The following is a 12,396-nucleotide window of genomic DNA, read 5'->3' on the forward strand; positions in this document are numbered from 1 at the left end:
TGACTATTACAGAATCTATGGAGTTGTCCTGAAATGGTTTTCTAGCTTAAGATCTAGGTTATATCAAGTCAAAAAATCAGGTGTACTTTCTTCCACTTGGTCTCCTGGCTGTGGGGTACCTCTGGGTTCCCCTCTTTACCCCATCTTGTTTAACATTATATCTCTTGGTCATCTTTTAAAAAAACAAGGTCTTTTGACATACACATATGCTGATGATGTCACCATTTATATCCCATTCTCTAAGGAATTACTTGACATAACTCACATGATTAGTTTAGGTATAAAACTTATGGAATCATGGGCTTCTACTTTCAAACTAAAACTTAACATGGATAAAACTACGTTTCTAATTATAACTAGCCCTAACCATCCTATGAATCTTAGTAACTTTATTATTAAGAACAAAACCTATTCCCTTGAGTCATCAATGAAAATTTGGGGAGTCATAATAAATTGTTTCCTCACCCTTGAAAACAAAGTCTCTAACTTGACCGAGTGTCTTTCACTCACTTTGGAAGCTAAAGAGATTGAGGCCATTTTTCTCTAAATCTGTCTTCGTACTTTGGTTCAAATCCCTATCCTCACCAAATTTGACTATTGCAATTCCATCTATGCTGTACTTAAAGGTGGTCTTGTAAAAAAATTACAAACAGCTCAAAATACTGCCCATTGCCTAATATGTAGATCTTCTCGCTTCGCCAAAGCTACTCCTCTTTTATATGAGCTACATTGGTTACCAATAAGAGAATATCTTTCAAATTATGCATTTTCATTCACCAAATCCTGATTGATCAAGCCCCATCATATATGAATAATCTTATTGAATTACCCCCCTCATAATGCTATATAATCTAGAGAGTATCTTATCTTACATTTCCCAATCTGTAAGAATGTGATACAAAAACAACAATTCACTCTGCTAATTTCTCATATCAAGGCACCAAAATCTGGAATTCTCTTTCTAAATCAATCAAGTTTACATAGTAACATAGTAGATGACGGCAGAAAAAGACCTGCATGGTCCATCCAGTCTGCCCAACAAGATAAACTCATATGTGCTACTTTTTGTGTATACCTTACCTTGATTTGTATCTGTCATTTTCAGGGCACAGACCGTATAAGTCTGCCCAGCACTATCCCTGCCTCCCAACCACCGGCTCTGGGACAGACCATATAAGTCTGCCCAGCACTATCCTCACCTCCCAACCACCAGCCCCACCTCCCACCACCGGCTCTGCCACCTAATCTCAGCTAAGCTTCTGAGGATCCATTCCACCAGAACAGGATTCCTTTATGTTTATCCCACGCATGTTTGAATTCCGTTACCGTTTTCCTCTCCACCACCTCCCACGGGAGAGCATTCCAAGCATCCACCACTCTCTCCATGAAAAAATACTTCCTGACATTTTTCTTGAGTCTGCCCCCCTTCAATCTCGTATCGTGCCCTCTAGTTCTACCACCTTCCCATCTATGGAAAAGGTTCGTTTGCGGATTAATACCTTTCAGATATTTGAACGTCTGTATCATATCACCCATTTCTCCTTTCCTCCAGGAATCAAGTTTACAGATAAGTACCTAACTTTTAGAAGTCTTCTAAAAACACATCTTCAGTCTGGCCTTTCAGAATACAAAGAACTCTATTTTCTTTAATCTTGTTTCCCATCTAGTCCTGCCTAATTATGCTCTCACCTATTCACCTTTAATTATTAGTTTGTCTTTGAGATAGTCTAAATCCCTGGTAACTTACTGCACATGTATCAATTTGATTCTTGAAGTTATTATTATTTGAGTTATATTCTGTACATTATTATGTTTTATTCACTTTATTGTTTGTAAGCCACATTGAACTTCAGTCTATTTCGGGATAATGTGGGGTATAAATGTCATGAACAAACAAACAAACAGATAGCTTCCTTGTTTTGTGTGAGTGTATCAATATGGTGGCTGCTTGAGGAAACCAGCTTCAGCCTTGTGATGTCATGCTGTCTCCTGTTCTTTCTCCAACCTCCTTAGCTCACACTAACACGTTCGTGGCAGTGGCGTAGCCAAGGGTGGGCCCAGGCCCAGGCCCACCCAGTAGCAGCACACCTATGATGTGGCTGGCAGGGATTCTTCCCAAGTCCCACCAGCTGAAAACTCCCAACAACTGTCCCTCCTTCATACCCTGTAAATAGCAGATCTTCGCCTGCAGCAAGCAGTGACTGATACATGCTGTGGGGCCAACATGAGCAGTGTGAATTAGCTGCTGCTGGTGAAAATCTGCTATTTAAAAGGGATGTGGGGGTGGGGGGATGTTTGAGAGACCATATGGTATGCAGACAACAGAGGGAAAGACCAAATCACTTGTGGGACAAGGCAGCGTTCTTCTGCCCACCCATCTTGGGCCCAGGCCCACCCAAAATTGGGTGGCTGGCTACACCCGATTCAAGGTCCAGCAACATTAGAGGTCAGCTGATCTACTGGTTGACTAATTGCTGGAAGCACTGCTGCAAAAATGGGAACCTTTGGAGAAGCTAAGTGCTTGTTAAAAAAAAAAAGAATAAATTGATTAAAATTAAATGGAAGAACACTGGAGGGTTTTTTATGCCTATGATTGCAATTAAGCCCGATGTAGACCAAGCTAAATCTGGTCCAGGATTGCTGAGGCTTTTTCCTCTGTGTGAATTTCAGTAGTTTTCTTCGTGTCAGTGATTAATGTATATACTTTGTATTGGTTGTTATGAAAAAATGTTCACCATTTTGTTACATTGCAGTGGCTATGACACAGGATTTCTTCACCCCTAAAGCAGCTTTGGTGAAAAAAGATTCCCTGTTGGGTATTGGAATTAAGCCCTCAGTGAGAGGGGCATACTTGCTGTACCTGAATGTAGGTCACTTTGATCTATTCCTGCCTGCACAGCATAACTCTAGCTTCAACATGACCAGTGCAAGGGTATCTGATAATCTGAACAAACCATCAGCTATGCAGTCCCTCCATCAAGAGACGCAACTCAAGGACCCATGGAGTTCAGTGGCTTCCTTTCTCTTCCCTACCCCCTCCGGGGAATCACAAGTGGAGGAGTCAGAGCATATCTAAGACTTGCCATGGTTGGCATGGAGTCTTGAGCATCTGCACATGCTCAAGGCCTGTCAGGTCCCCCCTCCCCCCCCAAAAAACAAACAAACAAAAACAGACAGTTGGAAGAATGAGACCTGGCAGGCTTTCAGCACATGCAGATGCTCAAGGCCCCCACTGGCCTTAATGAGCATGTTGCAGACATACAGCCCCCTTAACTATGCTGCCTTAGATGGATGGTAGTCCTCATAGTGGTTAGGCCAGCTCTGAGATTTACCATATGGATTGTATAGGAGCCTCCTGTCACACAATATCTGCTCTGCAGCTCATAAGAAGAGAAGATTTTCCTGACTGAAGAGAATCAAGTTAAGAGCCATGCAACAGAAAGAATTCACTGAGGGAGAATGGGAAAGACCTGATTTGGAGTTCAGGACAGTTGAATATAAAACACTGGGGGATTGGTGGCTGACACACGGGAGGCCCTGCTGCAGGAGAGAGGCGCAGCCAAGGTCAGGGGCAGATTGCCCTATTGGGAGGGAAAAGAGAATCCTGCATCCCAGTGGCCACTGATGTAAACAAACTGCAGAACGTCTGTCCTTGTAAAGGTGCAGGGTATGCAGGATAGTAGTAGCAGCCAGCCCAATAGTCTTTGTGCCTTTAAGAAGGCAGAGAGGATGTACTGCTGCTGCAGTCTGTATCAATTGCAGGTATGGTTTATGCAGCTTGAAGTGGGGTATAGAGCAATTGCAAGTAGTGTCTGAAGCAAGAGAGGATGCATCAAGTGTAAGTGGGAAGGGGAAGCAGACAGGATATTCACACCATTGCAATGGTTAGCCACAATCCATCCCTGGCTGGTCTGGTAGGGGTAAGAAAGTGTAGGAAACATATAAGACACCTAGACAAGCAAGAAGCAGATGTAGAAAGGGAGGCAGCAAGAAGGTAAAAGGAAACTTGCACCACAGTTTAAGTGGTCAACCCAGCATCAACTCTTCCTTTTCCTACCTCCTTATACCATCATTTCTTCTTCTACCTTCCCCATGTGTCCAGGAACTGACTCTGCAGCGCAGTCGCTGCTACTGGTGCACTGCCCTGGCCCATGCAGACTTGGCTTGTAATTCTACAGCAGAGAGTATGGCTGGTGCAGGGCTTTGAATATCTGTGCATGCTCATGGTCTACTGAATCCTACCCCTTCCAAATTTCCTGTCCTGACTTTAGTGCAGCCCACTCTCTTTCAGCCCCCCTCCCCCATACTGCCCTAGGCAGAGGCCTAGTCTGCCTAATGGATAGGCCGGCCCTGTCTCAAAACTCTTATTTATGCTTTTCTTCTCTTTCAGAGCCAATGTTAAGACATGCACAAACTCAGAGCAAAAAATGGGAAGGGGCCCCAAAGCCCATCTTTCAGTTTGGGGCAATTACGGAGACCCAGTGCAAGTGCCCTGGTTGCCACCACCTAATGCTGGGCCCTGCTATCTTTCACAGAAAATGCCACCAGTATCAGAAAGTACATTTTAAATATTTAGATTGAGTGGGGAAGTGGCCTAGTGGTTACAGCACCTGTCTTGCAATCCAGAGGTGGCCGGTTCAAATCCCACCACTGCTCCTTGTGATCTTGGGCAAGTCACTTAACCCTCCATTGCCTCAGGTACAAACTTAGATTGTGAGCACTCCTGGGACAGAGAAATATCCAGAGTACCTGAATGTAACTCACCTTGAGCTACTACTGAAAAAGGTGTGAGCAAAATCTAAATAAATAAACTGAATGAGGGGTAGATGCATCAAGCAAACGTAAAAAAATCAGAAACGTAAAAACCTTTACCGAATCTCAAATAACGAAGCATGCTCCAAAAACACAGCCCCAAAAAGTTTGGTGCGGTATTGGAAAGAACGATGCACTAATCCCCGTCGGTAATTGGCTCGTAAAGCATGCTTTTTCTTCCTGTGTCCGCCCTCCTCTGATGTCAGTTATCTACGTAGATAGCTGACGTCAGAGGAGGGCGGACACTGGAAGAAAAAGGAGACATCGGAGGAGACATAAGAGCTAAAGAATAGCTGATCCATCCTGTGCAGTGCCTTCAAACATAGGTGAGAGGCGCTGCACCGGCCATTATGGTGGAGGGGGGGTCCGGTGGGGGGGGGGGGGAGGGGGGGGGGGGGGGGGGGGGGCACGGAGGTGGAGGAGGGCAGGAGGCGGAGCATTGCCGACTAAAGAAGAGAGACACAGGAAGGGAGGGGGAGCCCAGCAACTGCAAAGGTTTGATTTTTAAAAGCTTTTATTTCACAAACGGAGCAGCGGGGACTTTGGGGGGGGGGGGGGGCCCAGGGAAGCAGGGAGCCACTTTTCTTTTAAAACATGCCAGCAATTTGGTTTTTCATCGTGCAGGGGGCAGTGGGGAGATGACAGCTCAGGCTTTAACGACAGGTCTGAGCTGACGTTAAATTTCTGGTGGTAAGAATCGTTGCTATCGTCGGTATGGTTAGTGCATTCTGAATTGTCTACATTTCAATGGTAGTTTCTCATTTGCATTCCAGTTTCGTTAGCTGCTACTACCGTCGAAAAATAGGCTTTAGTGCATGGAAAGGATAGGAAATTCTTCCTTAAGGGCTCATTTAACGATGAAAAACGTTTAGTGCATCTGCCCCTGAGTCCCTTGAAGATTCTTTTCTTTTCACAGGATTAACAATGACACCAATCAGGTAATTACACTTATTAGAGCAGGAGCCAAGTGAGTGTGGACCTGCAAAAATGCCACCAGCCTCTATCATTTCAGTAAGCCAACCAACAGTTTAAAAGATGTTACATGTCACTAAACAAGTGTCTTATCTTTTAATGCATTTATGGCCAGAAGCGTCTTTTAGAGTACATGGGGTGCCAACTTGAATATATCAAGTTCTTTTTCAGAACAAATCTCTCTCTTCTTCTGGCCCTTTTCTTCTTTAGCAACGGTTTACCTTTACAAAAATCAATTGCACAGATCTGTAGTAGGCTGTGTGTATCCAATGCACATCTGCCACTACTTCTCTCTGCCAACTCCAGCTCCGCCCTTTTTGCCTCGCCTCACCCCATGCTTGGAATAATCTCCCTGAGCCCATACGCCAGGCCCCCTCCCTGCCCATCTTCAAATCCTTGCTCAAAGCCCACCTCTTCAATGTCGCCTTCGGCACCTAACCACTATACCTCTATTCAAGAAATCTAGACTGCACCAACTTGACATTTCGTCCTTTAGATTGTAAGCTCCTTTGAGCAGGGACTGTCCTTTTTGTTAAATAGTACAGCGCTGTGTAACCCTAGTAGCGCTCTAGAAATATTAAGTAGTAGTAGTAGTACTTCTTTCTAATACAGATATTGTCTTTTTTATATCCAAAAGTCCCAGATCTAAAATCATAATGCACGAATACCAGTGTTTCACAGTAACTATGTAAATGTAACCAGTTACTGTACTTAAGATTTGTTACTTTTACTTGTAAAGTAGTACAGGATAACATTTGTTTCTTTTACTTCTACCGAAGTAATAATTTTACCAATTTTTGCTACTTTTATTCAGTTACATCTGATGCTTGCTGTTAAAAATAAAAAGTAAAAGTTGAAAAGCAGACCTAAATGATAATTCTTCAGTAAACCAAATGAAAACCTGGAACAGGATTTTATCATTTCAAATCTCATCATGCAAACAGTGAATCATCCCATGTAAAATGTTGCTGTTCAGCTAACACAGTCTATGAGAATGGTGCCGTTGCTTGTGTTCACTGAACTGGTTACTGCTCTCCAGTCAACAGAACAGAACAGTGGTGAGTTAGGTCACTTTGAAGCGGAATGAAGCTGAAGCTGGTTGCAATTCTTGGAGAAGTCATGTCATTACCACAACAGATTGCTGATCATCTCATGAAACATTTTACATTGGGGTGACTGTCCACTGGATTGGTAAAGTCTTTAAAGAGGAAGTCATCTTGCCTGGTCTTAAGACTGAAGGGTTCCTACACATTTAAGTTCTTGCAATAGCTGAAGAATTCAAATAGAGTTTGCCATCAGATATAAAGTTGTTATAACAACAGACAATGATTACAACTTTGAGAAAGCTGCCTCTGTAACTGGATGCGACAATGATAAGGATGAAGATGAAAATGTAAGTGATGAATTAGACAGCATTACTTGTAATGCTGATGATAACGACAATGATGATGATAAAGTATTCTTTGCTATATGAAGTCAAGTGTTCAGAGAGAAATTATCTTGATCAATATCTGCAGATCCTGTCAGAAGACATCAATAGTGTTGCAGCCTGGCCTGATTTGAAGGAACTTTTTAAATCAGACTGAACACTCCCCTTCCTGCCAGTGCAGTTGCTGGACACTGTTTTAGCTGTGCTGGACCTGCATGAGTGACAGTCAGTCATTTTCAGAATTTAGTTTTACTTAAAGCAAAGTGGACTCAATTGTAGAGCAATAAAGTCATTGGGATAAAAATGACAACAATACTTGCATTCATTGTAGTTGCAGTACTCTCGCTTTTTACTAAAAAAAAGTATTATATTAGGCAATAACTTTTTTTTACCTTCACTTAAGTAAATTTAATGGTTTCTTTACTGTACTTTTACTTAAATAAAAGTAAATATATATTTTAGTACTTAAGTACTTGAACCTAGTACTTTGCACAACACTGCTGAATAAGAATGTTTTATATTTACGTTATCCTTGCATGATAATTATTTTCTGTAAAAACCTTTATCCAAGCACTTCTATTTGTCTTCCTGGGGAATAATGGAGAAATCACAAGTGGAGAGAGAAAAAAAGGTGGTGGTGTAGGAATGTACAAGAAGCAGGTTCATAGAGGATCAAAGTGTATTTTTAAAAAAAATCTGTTGAATTTCTTCTTGCTGGTATCAGACAAGCCTTCACAATGGGTAAAGCATGTTTCAAACAGGAGTCCATGCCTGGGTACCTCTGCCCAATCTCACAAATGCTTTCTGGGAGCAAAATAGCATATTAGCTTGTGAAAGCATATTCAATAACTGAAAATAAAACCAGTTTATTTTCTTTGGAACCCGGTGGAAGCAAACTGAAACTGTGGGTATTACAAACTTTGTCAAGTTACTGTGGGCTAGGTGCTGTATTTGTAATCAAAAAAAGCATCCTAGAACAGATGAGGTATTTGAACATTGTCCGGAGTATTTCAGAAGCCACATGGCAGGCAGCTAGTTGATACAGTTCACCTAGCAATTTCTTCTTTGTTAATTAAAAAATATTTTCATCACGATACCACCAAATAAATGTTCTCTCTCCCTCCTCCATCTATATAGACCTTTGCTTTTTGACCATGTTTTTCCATTCATGTTTTATTCTTCAGCCAGGTTGCCCAAAATCATAGCCCATTAGTTAACTGAAAAAGTAACAGAAAAAAAACACGTTACTTCCTGAAAATGTAGTATTTTAATGCATTCAATATCTGGTGCAAGGACCACACAAGATGATTGATGAAGCATCACTGTTTGTCTTACATAGTAACACAGTAACATAGTAGATGACATCAGAAAAAGACCTGCACGGTCCATCCAGTCTGCCCAAGGAATGTGCCACTTTTTTGTGTATACCTTACCTTGATTTGTACCTGTCTTTTTCAGAGCACAGACCGTACAAGTCTGCCCAGCACTATCCCCGCCTCCCACCATCGGCTCTGGCACAGACCGTATAAGTCTGCCCAGCACTATCCCCGCCTCCCAACCACCAGCCCCGCCTCCCACTACTGGCTCTGTTATCCAATCTCGGCTAAGCTCCTGAGGATCCATTTCTTCTGAACAGGATTCCTTTATGTTTATCCCACGCATGTTTGAATTCCGTTACCGTTTTCATCTCCACCACCTCCCGTGGGAGGGCATTCCAAGCATCCACCACTCTCTCCATGAAAAAATACTTCCTGACATTTTTCTTGAGTCTGCCCCCCTTCAATCTCATTTCATGTCCTCTCGTTCTACCGCCTTCATATCTCCGGAAAAGGTTCGTTTGCGGATTAATACCTTTCAAATATTTGAACATCTGTATCATATCACCCCTGTTTCTCCTTTCCTCCAGGGTATACATGTTCAGGTCACTGTTTGTCTTGTCTCAGGGATGTGTTTAAACAGACCTGAAAGATTTATATAGTGCTATTCACCTCTTTTTTTTGAGAGCACTGCAGAAATGTTGCTGCCTGGTGGTACTGCCATGTGGCTGACCTGGATCTATTCCGGGGCCACAGCTCTTACTCCTTGGGCTGGATGGGACAGCTGTGTTGGCAGTGTTCACAATTCCTCCTTTTAGCAGAGGAAGAGGGTGGGGGCTGGAAGTTGAGGGGTGGTTGGAAATCTCAGTCATACAATGGTGATATCTAGAAACAGAACTCAGAATGGGAGACAATACACCAGGGCTCCTTCTAGAACTCTGGAACGGTATCCACTGACAGAACTTAGTGGATACCGTTCCAGAGTTCTAGAAGGAGCCCTGGTGTATTGTCTCCCATTCTGAGGCTTGTGACTGCAATGACTGGACTAAATGAGGTGGAGATACAAAGAAAAATCCAGGGTAGCTCCAAATGAAGATTGATAGTGCCAAATCCCTGCCCCAATTCCAGCTCAGAGAAGAGAAGCAAACTGCTAACTCCCCCCCACCCCCGCTCAAAAAAAACAAAAATAAAACAAAAAGGTTGTGTCCTGGAACCTCATTGAGCACCACAGATTAAAAAGTCATGCTCCTCTGGTGTGTTCTCAGAAAACAGATGAGAGAAGAGAAAGTACTTAGGCCTTTTCTAAACAAGATACTAAAAAAGGCACAGGAGATATGGTGGATGGGGCAATCTCAAAGTGCATTTTAGTGGTATGCTACACTGTTTTAAACAGTTTATGTTTAACTGTCCTTTTCCAAGACCTTTCTCGGCCCTCGTTTATATGTTTGTAAACCAAAAATACATATAGGTACGTGAGGTGGGGAAAGGGAGAAGTGGGATGTCCTAAATGAGATAAAAAGAGGCACTTCAAATAAGATGATAGTTATTGCTGAGGTATCTCAAACTGCCTCTCCCAATACAATGACTAGTAGCACTAAAATGATGAGACCAGGAAGCTCCTTCATAGCTATCTGATAACAAGGAATCTGACCCTCTAACAAATGAATGGTCTTGGAAAAAGCCACCTACTCTTAAAAAAAAAAAAAAGTACATATGAAAACACAGACCCTTCCCCATTAACAATATAGTACCCAAATGACTTGCCTGAACAACGAAGCAGTTTCCATTGGTGCTGAAGTCTGTCTCTTTCTCTTTTATTGCCAAGATAGCTTCTGAAGTAGCTGGAGTACCAGATCCAAAGTGAGGTGTACAAAAGGCTGTCAAGACCTCAGCCATTGCTTCTGCAATTTCTACTTCCGAGTCCTGGGATGCAAATACCACAATTGTGAGCCTTAGCAAACCACTCAAAAAATCCTATATAATAATTTGTACCTCCAATGTTCCATGGCTGGCTGGGTTTGTAACATCTCCTGACGTCAGCTAGCCTCCAGCGTTCCATTCACTTTCACTGTCCGACCCTCGCGTCAAAACGTAATGACGTCAGAGGAGGGCGGAACAGTGAGAGGGCAGGGAACGCTGGAGGCTGGCTGACATCAGGAGATGTTACGAACAGAACGTTATGGAAGCCAGCCAGCCAGAGCTTTCAGGTACAAATCGCTGGACATGGAGGGGAGGAGAAACACTTAGCATGCCATTAAATGCCCCTGCCTATTTGCCTAAATGCATTACAGCTCAGGTTAAACGCAATGAAACTGAGAGGCAGAGTCAGATCACTTCAATTCGTCTGCCTGTTCAGGCTCCTGCAATCGTCAGGCTGGCAGGGGTCCAGATAACTTGGGGGTGCTACAGGAAAAGCTGCTTTGCGATAATTCATTGCCCTCTCCAGTAGCTTTAAAACTTAATACAGCAAGTTGACTCCCGCTTCCTCCTCCCAGGCATTTTAAATGTCCACTAAACAGTTGTTTTACCTACCAGCTGGGACGTGTAAAATGTAAATATCAGTCTGTGGGCCATTATGGAAGTAGGTTTCGCATTCTCAAGTTGAACAACGAAAGAGGAGGGGAGGGGAAGATAATATGTTTGGTTAACAGAGCTGTTCCGATAATAAGTCACTTAACCCTCCATTGCCCGCCGCATAGAGCCTGCCATGAGTGGGAAAGTGCGGGGTACAAATGTAACAAAAAAAAAATAATAGAGATACTGAGAGGAAAGCTTTGATGGTGTCAGCATGGTAGCTCGGCACACTGCTCCGTTCCAGCTCTCCGCTACTGTATCAGGGTTGAATCTTTGCTGGGAAGTAAAATTGGGGAACACACATACTCTCTCTCTCTCTCTCTCTCTCAAATACAGCCTTGCTAATACCATGCCTCTCTCCCCAGAAACTGCCTCTCACACATAAACAGAACATACCGATGGACATGGATGGAGAGAATCGCGGGACATGGATGGGAGGGCAGGGAACAGAAGAATCCCTGGGCATGGGAGGGGAGGGCAGGGGAGAGAGAAAAAAATGCTTACACAGGCCTGCTGTGATACATATGTCCAATAGTACATAATGCAAGCACACTGCCAGTTTTTCATATGCAGCACCCAAAGTAGAGAAACTGGAGTGCAGTGGTCACCTTTGCTCACAGGGATAGCAACAAAATACAGATATTTTAACATTCAAAACCATTGATTTAAATTTGTTTTCCACTATTTGAAGTGTCAGTATAATTTAAAAGCTGGTACTCCCAATTTTTGAGCCACTCTAGCCACAGATCCTTCTAGGATCTACATCAAATGATCTCTCCCACAACTGAAAGCCTATAAGATTAGAATTCATAAGCATATAGGCAAAGTTAGTGCAAAAAAAAAAACTAAAATCAAGTGTATGACCTTTTATAATGGGTGGAAATTTTAATAAGAATGTTGAAGAGTCCTGTATTGATGCAAGATATGTATTACTGATCTTGCTAAACACAAGGAAAAGACCTCAATATACCCGAATGCCGACTTGAATTCTAGCGTCTTTCACTGGGGTTGTGGTGATCATCAGAAAAGCTGAGCACTTAGCTAACACCCGACGGTGGCCAGCTCCGTTTCACTTCTACGGCTTCCTCAGGGGCTGTGCTTCGACATTAACTGATTCCCAAGGATGGTGTCATTCATTTCAATGTACACATTGCATCCTATGTGTCATTCTCAACAGCAGGTCAGGAGTGCTCGGCTTTTTTTCTTTTAGAAATAAGATGAACATAAGTGGTTTTGGAATAAATAATAAATGAAAAGTTATTTGCAATAAGAAATTGAAACAAATAATTTAAA

General features: G+C 42.7%; 1 protein-coding gene across 1 annotated transcript in view; it reads right to left on the reverse strand.

The window, feature by feature from the left end:
• Positions 1-7,903: 7,903 nt before the first annotated feature.
• HDAC10 (histone deacetylase 10) overlaps positions 7,904-12,396 on the reverse strand; it is a 58,396-nt gene continuing 53,903 nt past the window's right edge. Inside the window, 3 exon segments of the mRNA XM_030216650.1 lie at positions 7,904-8,430; positions 10,294-10,341; positions 10,344-10,452. Of these exon segments, the coding sequence (XP_030072510.1) occupies positions 8,423-8,430; positions 10,294-10,341; positions 10,344-10,452 (165 nt within the window). The 3' untranslated portion in view covers positions 7,904-8,422.

The sequence above is a fragment of the Microcaecilia unicolor genome, chromosome 10, assembly GCF_901765095.1.
Source record: "Microcaecilia unicolor chromosome 10, aMicUni1.1, whole genome shotgun sequence".
NCBI classification, from domain to species: domain Eukaryota; kingdom Metazoa; phylum Chordata; class Amphibia; order Gymnophiona; family Siphonopidae; genus Microcaecilia; species Microcaecilia unicolor.